This window comes from Paramisgurnus dabryanus, chromosome 1, assembly GCF_030506205.2.
Source record: "Paramisgurnus dabryanus chromosome 1, PD_genome_1.1, whole genome shotgun sequence".
Classification (NCBI taxonomy): domain Eukaryota; kingdom Metazoa; phylum Chordata; class Actinopteri; order Cypriniformes; family Cobitidae; genus Paramisgurnus; species Paramisgurnus dabryanus.
In genome coordinates this window covers 70,185,968-70,208,398 of record NC_133337.1, presented here as the reverse complement: position 1 = coordinate 70,208,398, position 22,431 = coordinate 70,185,968, and the positions used below count along the sequence as shown (strand labels likewise).

At 43.5% G+C, this 22,431-nt stretch overlaps 1 protein-coding gene across 1 annotated transcript; it reads left to right on the top strand.

Moving 5' to 3' along the window:
• The first annotated feature begins 15,485 nt into the window (after window positions 1-15,485).
• aldoab (aldolase a, fructose-bisphosphate, b) lies at window positions 15,486-22,323 on the top strand. Its single transcript, XM_065257530.2, has 7 exons — window positions 15,486-15,640; window positions 17,193-17,309; window positions 17,799-18,065; window positions 18,171-18,331; window positions 18,420-18,678; window positions 21,066-21,265; window positions 21,875-22,323. The coding sequence occupies exons 1-7, from the start codon at window positions 15,535-15,537 to the stop codon at window positions 21,968-21,970; spliced, it is 1,206 nt and encodes a 401-aa protein (XP_065113602.2). The 5' UTR covers window positions 15,486-15,534; the 3' UTR covers window positions 21,971-22,323.
• Window positions 22,324-22,431: the final 108 nt, after the last annotated feature.

The window sequence follows — 22,431 nt, the reverse complement described above, 5'->3', positions numbered from 1 at the left end:
TTTTGGTGTATTGATTACTATCAGCAAAACCATGGTTTTACTACAGTAACCATGGTTTTTTTTGTTTTAACTGTAGTGGTTAATTTTCGTAAGGGAAGTGCAGCTTCTTATTGATCGAGTCAATGCGTAAGTTTACATTTAAATCATTGTCAACATTGAGTGTTGCATAATGTGAGAAATGTATTTACTTCTCACGTGAATAAAGAAGGGGATTGTGCATAATTATTTAAGTTCAAGTTATGTAACTGAAATGCAGTTACATAAGAAGTTTAATAACTTGAACTTAAATAATTGTAATAACTGCATAGATTATAGAACAAATCTGTGTAAAACAAGAATCAGTTTAACATCAATTTTAAGCTCAAAGGAAAAATTTAATTGAACCTTTTCCTACACAATCAGTTTAAGATTAATTTATGTAATTGTGTTTTTAAAAGAATGTAAAATTTAGAAAGAAGGCAGTATAGGGAATGTTAAGGTACGTCACACAGTGTTGCATTATGGGACGTGGGCGCCATGTTTTGAGGCACCGTCGACCGCTATGCCATTTAATTGTGGGTGTGTTATGCTAAAACTAGGTAAAATTGAAGAAGAATGGAAGAAATGGAGAAGTTGAAAGAAAAAGAAAGGGGCCCTATCTGTTAGGGATGACAGAACACAGGAATCCCAGCGCAGAGGTATTTAATAGATGTGTAGGAGACAAACACTCAATGTACTCAGAAAATGTATAATAGACAAACACTCGATGTAATCAGAATATGTACAATTGACAGTCAGTATGTAGAATAGAATAACACTCGGTGTCCTTGTGAATGGTGCGAAGAGGAGATAACACTAGATAGACAATCTTCAGACGGGTTCCTTCGGGAAGGTCGGTAGTGGGAAACACAGCACAAAGCCGTAGGACATCCACTAAACCCGAGATGTAATCCTGGCGGGGCACAGAGAGAGAGAGAGGTAAATGCTGGAAGACTTAAGCTGGGAAGCCGCTGGACAGCGCACTGAAGAAGAACAACGCACAAAGAGCTGGACAGCGCTCTGATGTATCTCACAATGCGGAGGACAAACTCTGCTGTGCCACAGCAGCCGAGTCAGTGAGCTGAGACGTGAGCAAATCCAGCAGTCAGACAGCGAAGACGGGGCACCAATTCACGGGAGAGCAGATACTGAACGGGAGTCTGAAGGGGCAAAGGCAGCAGAGAGCACAGACAGTAAATATCAATGATACACAGAACACGACTAGACAGGAACTAGACAAGCTAGCGGGCATGAACATACAAAGACGAACTTGCCATGAACAGAGGGAACGAGGGGAATTTAAATCAAACCGGATTGGGCATAAATGAGAACAGGTGTGTGACGCCGGTGAGAAGAGTCAGAGCTAATGAGATCACCAGGTGGGAGGCGCGCACGTTTGGAGCTGTCAAAACAAAACACATAATGAAACAAAGACAAAGTGGCCGGTAAGACCGAAATCATGACAGGACTCCCCCCTACGACCGCCACCGGGTGGTCCATGAGGAAGCTCACCCCGTTGCCGACGAAGATCCTCAATCAGCCCAGGGTCCAGAATGTCCCGGGCCGGTACCCAACACCTCTCCTCCGGACCATAGCCCTCCCAGTCTACGAGATATTGAAATCCCCTACCCCGGCGACGCACATCTAGTAGGGACTTAACTGTATAAACGGGAGCGCCATCTACAAGCTGAGGGATGGGAGGGGGCAGAGGGAATAGGGTTAAGGTGGGAAAAATAAACCGGTTTAAGCTTGGAAACATGGAAAACCGGGTGAACCCGACCGAGTGCTGGGGGCAATCTGAGCCAAACCGTCACGGGATTAATAACCTTCACTATGCTGTATGGCTCAAGGAATCGTGGAGCCAGCTTGCGAGAGGGCTCACGGAGAGGTAAATCCTTGGACGAAAGCCATACTTTCTGCCCACAGATAAAACGGGGCGCGGGTCTACGGTGACGGTCGGCCGCGGCTTTGGTTCGTCTGGAAACCTGACGTAATGTAAATCTAGCCTTCCTCCAGGTGCTTTTGCAACGACGGACAAAAGCCAGCGCAGACGGAACCACCGCATCAGATCCCAGCGCAGAGGTATTTAATAGATGTGTAGGAGACAAACACTCAATGTACTCAGAAAATGTATAATAGACAAACACTGGATGTAATCAGAATATGTACAATTGACAGTCAGTATGTAGAATAGAATAACACTTTGTGTCCTTGTGAATGGTGCGAAGAGGAGATAACTCGCCCTAGGGAACCGAGTTAGGTAAGCCGACATCCGTAGGCTAAAATAGAGGCGAGCGGGAACGGGAAACTGTCAGCTGCGCGCCGCGCGCCCAAAATTTTTCACGGACGAGCGGACGCCTCAGGGGGTCCCCGCGCGGCCGGCCGGTCGCGCCTGCGCAGTTTTCGCGCCCCGCCCCCAAAAGATGGCCGACTTGGTTTTCCACGGGGATTAGGGATTTCCGATGAAGTTCGGCGCTCGGCCACCAGGGGGAGACTCTGCCCCCGTCCACGGACCCACTATTCGTCCGATTGCCCGTTACGGTCGGACACGCCCCCCGGGACCGCCCCAAACGTCCACGGACCCACTATTTGTCCGTTTGCCCATTATCGGTGCGGATTGACCCCTGACCCCGACCTGACCGCCCCCCGACCCCCCCCCCATGACACGGACCCACTATCTGTCCACTTGCCCACTATTGGTGCGGATTGACCCCCTGACCCCTCCTGATTGCCCCCCCCCGCACCCCCCCGACCCCCCCCATGACACGTACCCATTATTTGTCCATTTGCCAGTTAGTTGCGCGGGTCGACCCCCTGACCCCTCCTGACCGCCCCCCCCGCCCCCCCCCATGACACGTACCCACTATTTGTCCATTTGCCCGTTAGTTGCGCGGGTCGACCCCCTGACCCCACCTGACCGCCCCCCCCGACCCCCCCCATGACACGTACCCACTATTTGTCCATTTGCCCGACAGTTGCGCGGGTCGACCCCCTGACCCCACCTGACCGCCCCCCCCCCATGCCACAGACCCACTATTTGTCCATTTGCCCGTTAGTTGCGCGGATCTGCACCAAATTCGCACCACGCGTAGAGCGCGCCGAGATGAACGCGTTAAGGCGTACCCCGGTCGTCTGTTCCCGACCGGTCATTTTGACCTTGCCGGATCATCGCCAAATTCGCACCACGCGTAGAGCTTGCCGAGACTGAGACGGGTGCGCGGGTCCCACCCTCCTAGCTCGTTCCTGTGCCGAGATAGAGGCCTGACACTCTCATGTAAATAGTCTGCCAATGGACGCGTAATGGGTTCGTGTCAGTTTTTTCCTCAAGGGCCTCGGCGATTTCGACCGCGTGGATTCGACGCGGACGACGCCCGGACCGCGTCGAGGTGACATTCGCGCAAATTCGACATGTACACGAACCCACTATTTATTTTTGAATGGAATCGATGACACGTGTCAGTGCCGTAGCTCCGCCCCACAACGAGTCACCGCCCCCAAACGCGCCTTCCCGAGCACGGCGCGACCTCCTCGTCACGCGTGAGAGGTTTGAGCTAAATCCGGCAAACTTTAAAATTTTGTCCAAAAAAATGACGTAAGGGGTACCCCTTTGGTCTTTTTTTGACCAAATTTTCGACCTCCTCCGATCTTCACCAAACTCGCACCACGTGTCGAGCGTGCCGAGACTAAGACAGAGGTGCGGGTCCCACCCTCCTAGCTCGTCCCTGTGCCTAGATAGAGGCCTGACACGTACGTGCAAATAGTCTGCAAATGGACGAATAATGGGTTCGTGTCATTTTTTCCCTTTAGAGCCTCGGTGATTTCGACCAGGTTAGCGCAACACGGACGAAGCGCGGGGAGCTTCGGGCTCACTTGCGCGCACGTACGACATGTACACGAACACGTTATTTTTTTTTAATGGAATCGATGACACGTGTCAGTGCCGTATCTCCGCTCCGCAACCAGTCACCGCTTCGAGACCCGCGTTCCCGCGCGCGGCCCGACCCCCTCTTCACGCGTAAACAGGTTTGAACAAAATCCGGGGACGTGAAAAATGTCGTTCCAAAAAAATGACGTAAGGGGTACCCTGTCGTACCACGTCGCCGCACCCTTCAAAACGCCCCCACTCTCAAGTCTCTGGGACCTTCCCTTCCGGAGATATAAAATATGAGTTATTTTATTCAAATGCCCCTAGCTCCGCCCCTGAGTGAGTCACGCCCTCGCACTTGGGTTCGTCGGAAAGGTCTCGTCAAGGCCTTTCCAAAGAACCACGACTCGAGTCTCTAGGACCTTCCTGGGCCGAGGAATTAAGCCCTAAACTTTTGCCTTTTTCACACATTTTCTATATTTGAATGCTTCTAGCTCCGCCCCGGAGAGGGTCACGCCGAACTAGGGCTCGTCGGAAAGGTACTAGGGCTCGACCGCGCGGATTCGACGCGGACGACGCCCCGATCGCGTCGAGGTAACATTCGCGCAAATTCGACATGTACACGAACCCACTATTTATTTTTGAATGGAATCGATGACACGTGTCAGTGCCGTAGCTCCGCCCCACAACGAGTCACCGCCCCCAAACGCGCCTTCCCGAGCACGGCGCGACCTCCTCGTCACGCGTGAGAGGTTTGAGCTAAATCCGGCAAACTTTAAAATTTGGTCCAAAAAAATGACGTAAGGGGTACCCCTTTGGTCTTTTTTTGACCAAATTTTCGACCTCCTCCGATCTTCACCAAACTCGCACCACGCGTCGACCGTGCCGAGACTAAGACAGGGGTGCAGGTCCCACCCTCCTAGCTCGTTCCTGTGCCGAGATAGAGCCCTGACACCTGCGTGCAAATAGTCTGCCAATGGACAAATAATGGGTTAGTGTCACTGCTTTCCTTAAGAGCCTCACCGATTTCGACCGTGCCACCGCTACGCGGACGAAGCGCGGAGAGCGTCTAGGTCACTTGCGCGTACGTACGACGTGTTCTTGACCGCACGTTGTCGTACGCGCGCGCAAGTGACTTTGACGCTATCCGCGCTTCGTCCGTGTCGCAGTCATGCGGTCGAAATCGCTGGGGCTCTAAAGGAAAAAACTGACACGAACCCATTATTCGTCCATTGGCAGACTATTTACATGCGAGTGTCAGGCCTCTATCTCGGCGCAGGAATGAGCTAGGAACGTGGTACACACGTTCCTGTCTTAGTCTCGGCACCCTCTACGCGGGGTGCGAGTTTGAAGTAAATCCGGGAATTTTTTTGTCTCAGGCAATGAATTTCGGCCTTTTTTTCCCAATTTGAATGCCCGTAGCTTAGCCTTCAAGAGGGCCACGCCCTTGCCATTGACACTGTTGGAAAGTACTGTTCCAGGGCTTTCCAACGAACCCAAGCTCAAGTGTGTCCGACCTTGCTCGGCTGAGAAAAAGAGCACTAAACCTTAGCCTTTTTCACATAAAAAAAAAAAAAAAAAAAAAACACAAGTACAAGCTTTTTTTTTACATTTTCAAATGACCGTAGCTCCGCCTCTTATTAGGCTAAGTCCGGGCCTTTCTAAAGCACCCTCATTCGAGTCCCTAAGGCCTTCCTGGGCCGAGCAAACGAGCTCTGAAAACAAGCCTTTTTCATAAATTTTCAAAAGTGGAAAACCATATCTCGGCGAGGGAACGTCGTAGAGACTCGAGGCTGGTGTCGTTCGAAAGGTCTCTCCGAGACCTTCAAAACGCCCCCACCCACGAGTCTCTAGGACCTTCCCTTCCGGAGATATGAAAAACGAGCTTTTATTTTTAAACGCCCCTAGCTCCGCCCCAAAGAGTGCCACGCCCTCGACCTTGGGCTCGTTGGAAAGGCCTGGTCCGGGCCTTTCCAACGAACCCTCACTCGAGTCTCTGCGACCTTCCTGGGCCGAGAAACAGAGCCCTAAACTTGAGCTTTTTCACACTTTTCTGATATTTAAATGCCTCTAGCTCCGCCCCTGAATGGGCCACACCCTCGACTCTGGGCTCTTTGTAAAGGTGATGTCCGGGCCTTTCCAACGAACCCTCATTCGAGTCCCTAAGACCTTCCTGAGCTGAGCAATGAAGCCTCAAATTGAGCTTTTTTTCACCCTTTCTCACACAAAAAAAGTCCAAACTCAAAAATCCTTCTCACAGAAATTTTACCAGGTGAATCAGCGTCGTCTGAAACGCCTAGAAAACTTGTTCCCTGGTGACAAATTTTCACGTCCCATACAAAAAACGTGAAAAAATGAGGATTTTCGCAGCCTCACCGAAGGGCCCCGGAAGGGCCTAGGTGCCCCAAATTCGGGGCCCTGACTCACAGAGTGCCCCTCTACGACATATCCAAAGACGGGCGTCGTGGCGCGAAAGAAAAAATTTGGCCGCCGTCCGAAAACATCAAATTCCCCCATTATAATTCCCATAGGCCTCAGGCCTCAAGTTTTCGTTGCTTTTTTGGAATCTATTTTTTCTGGAACGCCGCAGCGGCCCGCGCTTCGGGGGTCCGTCTCGGGAGAACTCCGACATAGAGCGTGCCGATTTTTGACCCGATCGGACTCCGGCACGAACCCACGGCCGGTAGCGGGAAACTGTCAGGTCTCCCGCTAAGCTGGGAAAAGTCGAAAGGTCGCAGAAATCGGTGCGCGGGCTGCCGGAGAGCTCTAATGCGACATATCCGGAACCCGCGCGCCGACGGCGTAAGGCGCGCGCGCTACGCCCTGCCGAAAACCTTAAAACTAGGGCTGGAAGGTCGAGTCGCGAAGGGGTCTCGGCCGCGACGCTCGGCGTTCCGCGGAGAGGACGTCCGGACTAGCAGACCCGCGCGCGCCCCGGTCGAATCGGAGTCTTTGCGACCGCGTAATCCCACCGCAAAGTGCGACCGCCGCGCGAGATACGGCCCTACGGCTCTTCTTCCGAACGTCGCTCGAGTCTGCGCTTCCGGGTTCCGTCGTTTGGGACCCCGGAGTGCGCGCGTGCCGAGTTTCGGCCCGATCGGAAGCCGACACGAACCCGCGTACCGAAACGCGGGAAACTGTCGGGACTCCCGCGAGGACGGGAAAAGTCGTAAGCTCGCCAAATTCGGCACGCGGTCTGCCGGACGGCTCTGGCCCGACATATCCGAAACTCGCGCGCCAACGCCGCATCGCGTGCGCACAGGAGCGCCGCGAAATCCCAGTTTTAGGGTTCGTAACTCGGCTCGCGATAGGCTCTCCGCCGCGTGCTTCGGAGTCCCCGGCCAGGCCCCACGTGGGATGTTACGACGTGCGTATCGGGGGCCGCGCGACGTTCGGGGACCGCGCAGGGGTCGCGACACTTTTCCATTAAACCAATGTTATTTTCCGTAATGGGTTTGTGGACGCGCTCCTCGTGACCCCGCGCGGTGTCATATGACCTCTGGGGGGCCCCCGATCGACATATCCGAATCTGGAGAACGTAGCTCCAAAATAAGACAAGGTTGTCCAAATGTTCTCAAGGAGGGGTCAGGGGGTCAATCCGCACCAATAATGGGCAAATGGACAAATAGTGGGTCCGTGTCATGGGGGGGGGGGTCGGGGGGGTGGTCAGGAGGGGTCAGGGGGTCAATCCGCACCAATAATGGGCAAATGGACAAATAGTGGGTCCGTGTCGGGGGGGGCGTGTCCTGGGGGGCGTGCCCGAGGGTCCCGAGGGGTGTGGCGCTAAATCCGGACCAATAATGGGCAAGTGGACAAATAGTGGGTCCGTGTCACTGGGGGTCGAGGGGGGGGTCGAGGGGGGTGGTCCCGCAACTCAATGGCACCCCTAGAGGTGTCCATTTCCTGGTAGAATCTGCCTTGCAGGTAAAATCTTTGAAATTTTAAAAGTGTACATTCTGTAACCGGTTTAACGCGTCCATGGTTGACACGAAAGGCGTACGATCCCTCGCCCCAACTATGGTTACGGTGGCAGACTAAATGAATGGCATTTTTGACACGAACCCACTAGAAGTCCTTACACTAGATAGACAATCTTCAGACGGGTTCCTTCGGGAAGGTCGGTAGTGGGAAACACAGCACAAAGCGGTAGGACATCCACTAAGCCCGAGATGTAATCCTGGCGGGGCACAGAGAGAGAGAGAGAGAGGTAAATGCTGGAAGACTTAAGCTGGGAAGCCGCTGGACAGCGCACTGAAGAAGAACAGCGCACAAAGAGCTGGACAGCGCTCTGACGTATCTCACGATGCGGAGGAAAAACTCGGCTGTGCCACAGCAGCCGAGTCAGTGAGCTGAGACGTGAGCAAATCCAGCAGTCAGACAGCGAAGACGGGGCACCAATTCACGGGAGAGCAGATACTGAACGGGAGTCTGAAGGGGCAAAGGCAGCAGAGAGCACAGACGGTAAATATCAATGATACACAGAACACGACTAGACAGGAACTAGACAAGCTAGCGGGCATGAACATACAAAGACGAACTTGCCATGAACAGAGGGAACGAGGGGAATTTAAATTGGTAACACTTTATTTCGATAGTCCACTTTAGACATTTTACTAAATATAAGTAACTTTGCAACTACTTATTAACTACCAATCTTTAGAGAATTAGTAGACTGTCTGCTTAATATCTACTAACACTTTATTTTGATGATATCTCAACAGACATTCAACTGACTATAAGTATCTTTGCATGTGCATGTCAACTTATTCCACTAACCCAAACCTCTTCCCTAACCCCAACCCCTACAGTCTACTAATACTCTAATGACAGTTAGTTGACGTATAAGTGCAAATGATTGAAAGTTAGTTGACATGTAGATGCAAAGTTATTTATAGTTAGTAGAGTGTCTAAAGTGGACTATCAAAATAAAGTGTAACCTTTAAATCAAACCGGATTGGGCATAAATGAGAACAGGTGTGTGACGCCGGTGAGAAGAGTCAGAGCTAATGAGATCACCAGGTGGGAGGCGTGCACATGTGGAGCTGTCAAAACAAAACACATAATGAAACAAAGACAAAGCGGCCGGTAAGACCGAAATCATGACACTATCGGGAGAAACTAAATACTATACTGCAAAAAAACTTTATTTGGACAAACTGTCCAAGATGAACAACATCCAGATCCATATGAGTTAGCAGCCCAAGGCTGGATTACGGATCCAGACGCACTACCTCCCCTCACATATCTGGTCAATTACCTTGGTTTTGGATTAAGTGCGTACATTTAGCAGGAGTTTAAGAGCTATAAATCCCTTCAACCTCATAGTAAGAGCTTTAATAAGAAGTTTTATGAAGGTTGGCAAACTAGACAAAAGTAAATGTACATTTACTGACCATGTATTAATACCTACGTATCTTGATTCTCTAAAAAATTCTCTGTTGTATTCTGTGCAATGAATCAACACATGTTCATAAGATGGCACTTCTGTTTTGGCCAAGTTATTAAAACAAACAAAATGCTAAATATTCAGCTAACTTTGTTATTTTAAAGAGTGAATTTGAGCAGTTTAATAAAGCATTAATTAGCATTTAATTAAAAAATGTATAATCGTCAAAATTGTCTAAAGATTTATTTTTAGAATTCATGTTATGTTGATTAGAAATTAATGAATACATAATTTAGTTTGACAGTGTTAGCATAAAAACAAGACAGTTTAGGTGGTTCTGCTTTTATTAATCACAAAATACGGAATGACTGAAAATGCAATGAATACACTCTCGCTGATGCAGGGATGTTTTGAAAAGTAAAAGTTTTGCTCCTGATTGCGACAGGCAAACCACACAATCCGGCGTCTTTTCGTCACCTTTTCTGCCGTTTAATATTTAATAGTATCCAGTGTCTAGTGTTGCTACATGGGTCTAGTGGTGTCTTCATATGGTGTTTGTTTTTATCATGATCGCCAGAAATCAGATCTGGAAATTAAGATCCTAAAACACAGGCTAGAGGTGAGTGTAAGGTGATGGGTGAATTGTAGGAATTATTGATAGAACATTGATATCTAACGATTGCTTTTGAATTTGTAGAAAATTAAGACCAAATAAATTGTTGTGATTTGTGTTTATTCTTTTTTAATGTGGTGGTGGTGCTGGTGGTTGATTTAATCTGAGAAATAATTGCTGCACATAAGGTCTAGGAGTACCCTTCCATCCTGAAAATCTGCAGGGGAGATGAATGTGGATGTCCTCAGGGTCTTGTATGTGTAGGGCAGGGTGTTGTTCCCCTCAATATTCTGGAAAACTACATGCCACAGTGAAGTCACAGGGCCTCTCAGGATTGACCCTGAGGTGACGTAGGCACTGGAAACGTGCTTTCAACAGGCCTATGGTCATCTCCACCCGGGGCTCTCATCTTGCAGTGTGCCACATTAAAGCGCTGCTGTGGGCCTTGGTCAGGTTCGGGTTAAGTGGTTATAAGTGTTGGCTGGCATGGATAACCCCTATCCCCCTGCAGAAAGACATCAATTTATCCTGGTAAAGTTCACATTGCTTTAATGCTGCATAGAAGTGCCCAAGTAAATGTGTAGTGCATACACTGAAATAAGTTTTTAGGGCTGAGGTTCTTAACTCTGGCCCTCAAGATCCTTTTTCCTGCAGAGTTTATCTCCATTAAACACACCTGAGCAAGCTAATCAAGGTCTTCGGGAACACCAGAAAATCGCAGGCAGGTGAATTTGATCAGGGCTGGAACTAAACTCAGCAGGAAAGTGGATTTCAAGGGCCAGAGTTAAGAACCTCACCTATAGGGCATACATTTACTTGACGCATTCCAGTCTGTTGCTCAGGGTCGACTCGCGATACATTCGTGAGTCATGAACAGAGAAGGTTCACTTGGCCTCAATGCTGGTGCTGATGCATGCAGCATCACATATGATCTTTACAGTGGAAAGAATGAGACTGAATGTGAGTTACAGTATTGCTATGTGGTGTTTCACCATAAAGTGTATTGTAACTAGGGATGCACCGAATCCAGGATTCGGATTCGGATTCGGCCGAATACTGGGCTTTTTGACGGGGTTCGGATTCGGCCGAATCCTAGATTTTTTTTCCACCGAACCGAACCCTAGGCTTGCGCTACGCAGTTCGACGTCACGCGGCCGTAGATTACACACATCGGGTGCTGACGTGGAGATGAGCTTTTTCTTTCGGTGAGCCTTAGGGGCTGGACACACCAAAACTTTTAAACACGGCTGAAAATGCCTTGAGGACGCCAAATTCCAGCTGTTTTTCAGCCGAGCGCTTGGTAGCTGTGATGCTTCAGCTGTGAGCCGGTTGGTTGCTGTGGTAATCTCCCGCCCCTCCTCCACTGTAATTGGACGGCCGTGTGAAACCTGACATTGACGAGCGGAGCTTCTCACTCAAAGTTAAATATAGTTTTCAGCACGGAGCTGCTTGCTTATTGTAAAAACGAGCGTGTCGCAACGCATCGCTTTCATTATGCATAGGCTTATAGTATTTGTCAAAATAGTTTTTCCAACTTGTCATTCTGGCATAATGTACAGTTAAAATTAAATAAAATGAAAAATACACTATTGTGGATGTTGTTTAATTCATTAATGTGTTTTACTGTGTTAATGGAATAAGGATGCGAGTAGGATTCGGTATTCGGTTTCGGATTCGGCCGAATCTTAAAAGGTGGATTCGGGATTCGGCCGAACCTAAAAAATCTGGATTCGGTGCATCCCTAATTGTAACTCAATGTACCTGCACATTAATACTGTGGATTGACTTTCTATTCACGTAAACTGCCTCAATTTTGGTAGGTGCAATTGTAGATATATGTGTGCCATTAATGGGCATTGGGAACTCCTGAAGGTAATTTTAATTATTATGTTCAGATGTCGCAGCAAGGTTATTAACTGTACATAATTTTTCATATTAGCAACATTTAAACGATTTCAACACTAGTAACCAGCAATCCTGTAAAACTCCTCTTTGATGGCTCTCAGGGGTTTGTGCCCAGGAAACACCACAAAAATGCTCAGAAAGCATGAAAGCGAGGCACACTTTCCTTACTGCTCATCTTCCTTAATGCATATAGTAGCCTTACTAATGTGTGCCGCATCCCCAATATTATACAAAAAGCTTCCAATGGCAAAGAAACGTATCTGCTCGGATGTAAGAGCACGGCCATGGTGGCTGATGTTAGTAATGTGAGAAATGATGAGACTATGGATATTGATATATTTAATTGACTGCAACGAAAAACTGTAACACTCAAACAAAAACTTATGGGGATATGACAAAAAAATCCATTCTGGGTTTATATTCCTCGCCCAACATAAATTAATGCAGCATTAATGCAGCTCGCATTGCAGTAAATAATACAGTGATATAATCATGCAGGTATTGGCTTTTTCTGTGTTTTCTGCTCCAGACGCTAACTTTTTTAGAAAACCATACCCATTAGATCAAGATGCAATAAGAACAATAAGCTTGTTCAATCGCATGCAGCACTTGCACAGAACGATTTTAGTAACTTGTATTGTCTCTGTGTGATGGAAATGTGAGGAATGATTAAGGCTAATGTGAGAAATATCGCTTCCACTTTAAAAGAGGGGAGGAGACCTAAAGAAATTCTGAGTTTGCAGAATTAAACCAATTCCTGACCAGGGGCCCATTTCGCTAAGGAGGTCTAACCAACTCTGAGTTGAAACTTGAACTCTGAGTTGACTTGCAAGTGTACAGCAACTACGGCATGTATTTTAAAGCTTCCGTTCTTTCTGTGTTTCTTAAGCTTTGATTGTGTTTATAGTGGGCAATATAACATGTGTTCAGGTTTTATGTGTTTATAGGGTGGCCATTCGTGCCAGTTCCACTGGACACGTCCCGAACATGTTTTCGAGTGCGTTCTCCGGAAGTCGCGTTGGTTGACAGCATACGTGTAGTTTGTTTAGTGTGTTGTGATTCGATAGCAGCTTAGCTTAGCTTAGCAGAGCCATTTGAGGAAAAGCTGGTGACTGACATATTCCTGTGGGTGGAGTTTAGTAAAAAAAAAAACTTTTTACTGACGTCATTAAAGCAGGAAATAGAGGGCTGTAGTCCAAACCGGCCGTACGCTGTAGGTTTTGAAAGAGTAATTCTGTTAAAGAAAATATATCGCCTGGCAGTAAACTTTGAGCTTTATCATTTTACAGGTATTATTTATGCTATTATAGCAACATTACAGACTAACTGGTTTTTTTTAAATGGGATCAGGAAGAACATGACCTTTAAAGAAAATAGTTGTTGTGGGAAATTGCTACTTGAGTCAATGCTGTACGTTATTGAACAGTATTTATTTTCATGCAGATGCAATCCCATGGACAAAAGGAACATGAAAGCATTAACATAAAAAGGCTACCATACTAGTCACTTAGACAGTCTCTGCACCTAAGTTTATCAAATTAGCCTTAAAAGTAATTTCAATTTACTGTTAAAAATTTTAAGTTTAATATATAAAATATATAAAGTAGTAAGTTTAAATGACTGGCAATTTGATTATAACTTAAAGACAAATGTTTAACAGTATACAAAATACAAACGAGAAACACCGCTACTCATTCAAAAAAAGAAGGGGGCTGCCAAAAACTCTGAGTTTACCAAATAAAACCTGCTCCCGACCAGGTTAGGTTCAGAGACTAAGTTACCATGGAAACAGACTCTGAGTATAAGTTACCTCTCCTTCTGAAACAGGCTTGACTTACCCCGCTTTTATACCTCACATTTTAAAACAGAAAACTCAGAGTTTCCCTCATTTCAGGGTTAACATACTCAGTTTTCACTTAACCTTCTTAAAACGTGCCCCTGATCAGTTAATGTTAGTGTCACATATAATTTTCTGGTTTCAGATTTAGCTGGAAAGGCTGCTTTTCTGGTATTCTTGAATATGAACATCCTAATAAGCAACCTGAAATTTTCTGAGCAAAAAATCTGTTCAACAATGTCCTTTAGCTGTAATGTTAATCACCAGACTTCATTTGCAGGATATCCAGCACTCTGTCTTCAAGCATAACGGGTAAAAAATCCTTTAAAAATGCACATTTTGAATAGCCATCCTAAGTCATCTGAACTGATCCCACAAGATTTTAAGGAACCATCAGAGCTATTATATAATAAATATAAAATATGGACGTAGTGTAGATTGCTATCTTGACACCGGGTCACCGTGCATCACTCGTGGATAACCGAAAATGTGTAAAGAGGTGGGATGTGGTGAAGCTGCAGTGGCTGGTTGAGGAAACGATTGCCTAGCTCGACTTTAGTGACAGCAGTGGCAGTTCACCCGTCAGTCAAGTAGCCACGCCCTTAATTATGCAGAACTTTAAGGCTTAATATAATTTAAACAGATGAGTTACAAAAAAATCCCCCCCCCCCACAGTTGTCACGAAGGGCAAAAATTACACTCAAAAAAATTAAAACAACTCATAATAATGCATTTTTAAAGTGAAGGCAAGGCAAGTTTACTTCTATACTGGATTTCATAGATAAAGGTAATTCAAACTGATTTTCATATAAAATAATAAAAATAAAATAATACAATTTAAAATGTACCTTACTGAGTTACACTTTAAAAATGCTGGGTTATTTTCAATACAGTGTTGGGTCAAATAGGGATGAACTCAGCCGATCATCCCTTTTATACCCAACACTGGGTTTTTTAGAGTGTACATTAGTATATTGCTATAATATTTATCATATTGCATAAGTAATACAATCACGTAAGATACTATTAATATCTGTTCCTGTACAAACAACAGCAGAGGATAATACAAAAAAGTTCATTAATAACAACACCTATGGGTGCTGATATTTGTGGCCAGCGTGTATTAAAGAAAAACATTTGTCAAAATGAGATCCCCCTTCATTTGTTTCACTTCAATGAAAGTTTATAGTTTTGTGAATTTTGAATGAAAGATCAAAAGGGAAAACAATGCAGATTTTTTCCACAGTCGTCTTTGCGCATCATGTGTAATGGGGTGCAAATATTTTTGATCAGAAATGTAGCTGCATAAGTGGTAATGGGCTAAAGCACTAGGTGCCATAGCTGGTGGCTCTTAGAAAAGACTGCATGGGGACATATGCATTAAGTGAGTAAATACCAGTGGACTATTTTAAAGTATGCTGTAACACATTTCCTGCAGGCAGTTGTTAACACTTTACCCTTGACACTAACTGTTCCCCACAATAGCCACGTTCATGTCATTCTTTCCTGTTGGGCAGAATTAATAAATCGCATTTATTCAGTTTAGTAAGAACAATATATGTAACGTAGCAGGATAAGTGTAGTGATTGTACAGTAGGTACTGTAAAACTAATCAAACTAATCCCAACAGTTAGAGTCAAAAGAGGGTGCTACAGAGCCCGGCCTTGACACCCATGTCTAACTTTTACTAATGGCTGGCAACTCTTTCATGTGTTTAAGCACACTAAAAGTCTTAAAGCTAGTTTTCAAATTTGATTACTATGTCAACATATCAGAAACCATATTACAGTCTTTAAACCACTTAAATTAGTAAATTATTCTCTCTGGCCTGTTTATCATGGATGGGCCACTCTTCTCCTGTGTCAGGGTAAGGCTAATTTTAGCAGGACAGCTGAATGTGAGGGGTCATAATGATAGATAAGTGGATACAGTTACCAGTTCAGGCAGTTGTCACGGTCTGTGTCCTCCTTCTGTCGCTTCAAGGGTTTCTCTTTGTTCTTTCTTTCAGCAAAAGAGGTAAGAAAATCAAAATCCTTTTTTAAACAGTATAATTTGTCTGACATGCTATTTTAACTTGCAATTGTTTCCTAGTGGTCAGAAGATTCTTAACTTTATTTTAAAGCTTAGAAACATGTTTTCATGAATGTGTGATCTAGTCTGTATACCCAGGCTAAAGTCATTTTTTAACTATTTACTTTTTACCAAATAAAATCCTAAGCAAAGAACGTTTTTTGAAAATATGAAACCTTAGGCATATTTCAAGCATATATTATGACAGTTTACACATATTGGAAGGAGGTAAATTCACATGTGAGTGTTAAAAAGCCCATAAGGTAGTTTAGGAAGCAGCATAAACAATATGAGAACAAAAGCAATAACCCACCAGTAAGCCTTTTGGCAGCCTATTAATGCAAATTATATATAGCTTTGAAAAAGAAAGAGGAAACAGTTAACAGTGCTCTTTAAAAGTAACCAAACATTTTTAGTAAAAGCAGATCTGAATTGCTACATTTATAGACAATGCGGCATTAACCCTTTTTAGCCAGGAAATCTTTAAGCTAACTATAATTCATAACGAAGAAAAGACAGATTGTTATATTTGTAGGCATCCAAATATGCCTAATGTAATTATTCTTGTGCAAGAGCCACAAGTCAATACAGAAGGTTGTTAGATTATATATAGACTGAACTGAGAGGCAGTTGTCAAAAAAGAAAGATGTAGACTGAGCGTTGGGGGGATGGAAAAGAGCATGACCCACATACTTTAGATAAAGGTCAATAATATAGAATACTCCAGCAAAAAAACGCACAAGCATTTCACCTAGAAAGCAAAGAAGAGAGCATGTTAACTCATTATGGGGAGATACAGACGTGCATGTAATAGTAATAGTTGTTTATACACCAAAATAAAGCAGAAGTTCTTGGTACAAAAGAAAGATATTGGCTTTTTAAACAAGGAAGTCTGATCATAGATATATTTTGCAATAGAATCTTGTGGAAACAAAAAAACCCTTACTGTATTCAATTTTTTTTTACAACCTCACTTTGAGTCACAATCAGTTAAAAAGCATCGCAAAAGATACCTTTTATTGTTGTCACATTATTGAGTTGTGTCTGTTTAGGACATGTTTTAGGATATTGGGTTGAAATTTCTAGCTAAAGGATAAGAATTAGCAAGATCTTCAGTAGCATTAACATTACATTTAACCTATGACCTCTGTGCCTCTAACATAATGCTCTATCAATTGACAAAAACACTAGCAATGCCCTAAAGGGAGCAGACAAGATGAAATATTGTCTATTATCCTTTTTCGGTAAAAGTCTTCCAAAAAAAGTGAGCAAAACATCTAATTAAATTAAATTATTGTCTATTGCATGTTAAACATATATTATGCAAGAATACATGTCTGTCAGTAATAAAAGATTTGTTTTAAAACCAGATGTTGTGTAGTTCATAAAGTAGATCATGTCTTCTACATAAAAAACTGAATGCCAACCCAGACACTTATCAAGAATTAAACTGGCACAAAGTGCCAATTTGTCTTTAACTTATCCTTCCTGCTTTCAGTCACAATGCCTCATGCATATCCATTCCTGACCCCGGAGCAGAAGAAGGAGCTGAGTGATATTGCTCAGAAAATTGTTGCTCCTGGCAAGGGAATTCTTGCAGCTGATGAGTCCACAGGTATAAACGCATACATGAACAGAAATGACACATTCATTCTCAATATTTAATACTTTCTCAACAAGAATAATTATGCCATGCATTCTGAACCTGTCACAATCAGAGTTATATTAAATAATAACCCTAAAGAAGCCAAGCTAATATCAAAAATATTTAATACATAAATATTTAAATTGAGGCTATTAATAGATGTGCTTTGGTGGTGGGCATCATGTTGAAGACCACTGATTAGCGCTTTTGGCTTGGGAGTGCAATTGCACCTTTTAAAGAGCTGTGAGAAGATTATTTATAAAATGTTCAGTGCTTTTTCATATTACAAGATGAACGAACAAACGAAAAAAAAAAAAGAAATAAGAAAAGAAGGAAAGAAAGAAAGAAAGAAAGAAAGAAAGAAAGAAAACATGAAAGAAAAAAAGAAAGAAAGAAAGAAAGAAAGAAAGAAAACATAAATCCAATAATTCCCACATCTAATTCCTCTGGTCTCTTTAGGGAGTGTTGCAAAGCGCTTCCAAAGCATCAATACTGAAAACACAGAGGAGAACAGAAGGCTGTACCGCCAGTTACTTTTTACTGCCGATGACAGCATCAAGCCATGCATCGGTGGCGTAATCCTTTTCCATGAAACCCTCTATCAGAAAAGTGATGATGGCAAGCTTTTCTCTCAGCTGATTAAGGATAGAGGCATGGTGGTAGGAATCAAGGTGGATAAGGGTGTAGTACCACTGGCAGGCACCAACGGAGAGACAACTACACAGGGTATGTGCTGGTCTCTGGTAGGAATGACCTGACTGCCTAATTTAATTCTGTATTCACATACCCAACCTGTTGGCACATTAATATATCTCGTTTTTTTTCTCTCAGGTCTTGATGGGCTATATGAGCGCTGTGCCCAGTATAAAAAAGATGGCGCTGACTTTGCCAAGTGGCGCTGTGTATTGAAGATCACCCCCACAACCCCCTCTCAACTTGCAATTTTTGAGAATGCCAATGTGCTCGCCCGCTATGCCAGCATTTGCCAGATGGTGAGATAATCTATATGTTGATCTGGCACATGTCGTTTTTGTTTCACCTCAGTAAGATATAGATTTTCATTGCTGTGTTCTCTGACAGCATGGTATTGTGCCCATTGTGGAGCCTGAGATCCTGCCTGATGGTGACCATGACCTGAAGAGATGCCAGTATGTGACTGAGAACGTTTTGGCAGCTGTGTACAAGGCTCTTTCAGATCACCATGTATACCTGGAGGGAACCCTTCTAAAACCCAATATGGTGACTGCAGGTCACTCTTGCTCCCACAAGTACTCCCCTCAGGAAATTGCAATGGCAACTGTCACTGCACTGCGCCGCGCTGTTCCCCCTGCTGTTCCTGGTAAGTGGAATCCACTTAATCCGAAACCCTAAGGCTAATGTTTGTTGGCATTCATTAGACTGGGTTATTTTCAACCCATAGTTGGGTCAAAAGGGACAAATCCAATATTTGAGTTATAAATAAACTACCCAGTCTCACAGGGTTTTGTGATATAGTCACATCATTTTTTTATTATTTTTTTGTGATATTATCACGAATTTTCAAGTTTTTTTCATATGATTTCAGGTATTGGTTACTCAACTGCTTTTTCCTGTTTTTAAACCAATTTCGCTTCAGTTTAGGATTAGATTTGGTGCTTGCATTAGAATGTCACTTTATATATTGGTTTATACTATTTTTTCTAATTTATTTTTTTATATGTCGCCTAGGGTTAGAGTTGGGTTTGGGTAGGGATGTCATTTAATGTAAATCTAACCCCTTAACCGAAGCGACAATGGTAAGAAAATAGGACAAAACAGTTGAGTAACCAATATGTGATAATCATAGGAAAACAGGAATTTGTTATACGATTACGAAAAAACGCGGAAATTCGTGATAATATCACGAAAAAAGAATCAAAAAAATATGTGACTATATATCGAAATTTCGTGAGACTGGATTGAAATAAACTTGTGCTGGGTTGTTTTAGCCCAAAATGCTGGGTTGTTTCAACCTATGGTTGAGTCAGATATGGACATTTTCTAGGTTCATTTAACCCAACGGTTGAGTTTGTCCCTTGTTGATCCAACCATGGATTAAAAATAACCCAGCCTTTTTTGTGTGTAAAGAAGCAGTTTACCTGGACTCTGGATGTAGGCCTACTAATTAAATGTATAGTTTTAATGGACTGTTGCTGTGGATTAAAGGCACACCACAGAACTTTTTGGCCACTAGGGGGCGCTAGATATGTATTTGTCACACCTAGCGCCCCTAGAGGCCACAAGCGCCGCAGCACTGTCAGAAAGGAAAAGAACTGGCCAACCTTAAAACTTAAAAATAAACTAAAAACTACACCTTTAAAAACTAAGCGCTAAACGATCAACATTTTGAGGCATCAGGGAGAAACCCAGTCATGTTACAACTTTCTGATGAGGAACTCGTGGCAGAAGCCATTTCTCAATCTGAAGGTTGCAGCCTCCGGATGTCGTATTTCTAAGCTGCATACGTCATCACGACTGTCTTATTTCAATTTATAACAATTATAATAACAATTATTAAGTTGACTATTATACTTAGTTAATCGTAAATTGTTGCAGTATGCTTATGATTTGCAAATGTAATGCTCAGTTTACCTTAATAAACCAGGCTTGATGACGTATGCAGCCTGCATATTTGACCTCTGAAGGCTGCAGCCTTCCAATTGAGAAACGATCAGAAGTATGTCCTTGCCTTTTTCAAAACAAATATTGTTGCATCGTCTCTCTCTCCCTTGCCACCAGGATTTTCCGCAATGGCGCTCGTATTTCCTTTCTTTTGTGTGAAAATTGTCGCTCCAAATCCAAGTAAACCGATGTGTTTAGGTCTGCCGTTTTGTAATACATCACGCGAGTGACAGCGGAACGCAGCAAATGAGGAAGAGAGAAGAGAGAAACGCGCGGATCTGATTGGTGAATAAATAGGGATTGGTGAATGAATAGGGTTTGGTTTTACACTGTGTGAGTTTGAGCAAGTTTAATTAACTGCTATAGCATCCTGGATTGTAATGTAAATACCATAGACAGTAAAAGAAAGGTAAATACGTGAACACGTGAATGCAGCATCTGAATACAGGGAACTATATGCAAGATAATCGCTGTCATTTATAAAGAAGATCGCATTTATGTATGAATCAAGATCGTGAGTTTATATAAAAAATTGCCTTAATGGAGAATCAAACCTGGGACGCCCGTGTCATAGGTCCGTGACACTAACACATTGCCACAGAGTCACATAATAGAAGTTGCTTGCTACACTCCTTAAGTAGCCTCCAGCAAAATTCATGTCAAAAAAAACATTGTGTTGAGGAAGTGGAGGAAGTGACATATGCCGTAAAGCAGTCTAATTTTGTAGTTTTTTTGTGTGCTCTGGTTACTACCCGAAACCCTAAGTTTTAAAGTATAAGTAAACGCGATACAGACCCCATCAGGCTATGGTAGACATGTCATTCAACCTATTTAAAGTCGATGTACTATCACAAGGGTCTTGAAAATGTATTATGAAGGTTGAAAAATTAATTGTCGCTTTAAAGTAACCTACCTGCGAAATGTGTCCATCTTATACTTTTTTGTTTATGTGATTCCTGTTGTTTCCTATCATTCATTTGGCAAGGACACATTAATTGCTTATCCTTTTTTAGATAAGATGTAACCTTTAATTTATATTATAGCCAAAAACCACAACTCCAACCCCTACCATCTTCTCTCTCAAAGGTGTCACTTTTCTGTCTGGTGGTCAAAGTGAGGCAGAGGCCACAGTCAACCTGAACGCCATCAACCAATGTCCTCTACAAAAGCCCTGGGCTCTTACATTCTCATATGGTCGTGCCTTACAAGCTTCGGCACTAAAAGCCTGGGGAGGCAAGAAGGAGAATGGCAAAGCCTGCCAGGAGGAATTTGTTAAAAGAGCCATAGTATGTAACACTATTCAACACCTTTGAGTTTAAAGGTTTAAAGGAACTCACACCTTTTGTTTAGTTTCTAAAACCACTTTGTCCTAACCACTTACTGCATACAAACCTTTTTGTTGGTCTCTTAGTCATTCAATTAAATTAAAATTATTTTCTATGATATTTAATGGCATTAAACATTTGGGACGGTTTACCAGACAGGATTAGGCCTTACTTACTTACTTATAAGGACATTTAAGTCGTTTTTACAAACATACCTACAAAAATCGATACTAGTGTGAGTCTTGAGACAAAACAGTGACACTGATATATGTTAAGTTGTGTCAGGGCATTTTTTTTTTTTTTTTAATGAATGGACTAGGATAAGCCCTGTCCAGGAAACGCCCCATATAGTTAACATCTTAACCCTTGGCAGCCCTGATATTAATAAAAGCATGTTAATAATCAACACTTGTAGGCATTCCAACTGCTTTATCTATGTCAGGTTTAAACACAGATACCATCAGAAAGTTTTGTATGACGAAGATAAATTATATGTTTTCATTTCCTCTAATAGATCTTTGCGAACATTTTAACATCCTATTCATGCTGTTTTATTGTTTTCCTCTGCAGAACAACAGCGCAGCATGCATTGGTAAATATGTCTCTTCCGGAGATGCAGGAGCTGCAGTCGGAGAGTCTTTGTTTGTGGCCAATCATGCTTATTAAATAAACAACACATTGTGTGCCTAGACCTCCACCAGAAACACTGATAATACCATCATGACAATACACAGTGTTTGATTGCCTTAAAGCAGAATTTCATGAATCACAATGTGAATCTACAATATTTACAATGTAATTATTTACATGAAACTAACAGTACATTTAAATCACCTAATAGTGCCTTGTAAAGTGGACTTCACAGGTATTCAACCATCTTCATTGAGATTTCAATTTCCATGCAGTGGGATAGGGAACAAGTGTACATCAACAAGCGTACAAGTGTACAACAGAAGTAAATGTATGTCCTTGCTTCAGTGCAACATGAAGTTTGGATGAAATAAACAGTAAAAAAAAGATTTCCAGTTTATTTATTTGATCTCAGTTGTGGTTTATGTGTACATAGCACAAGATACAATGCAGTTTGCATGGCCACAGGTCATGGTAAAATAGCAATAAAGTCATAC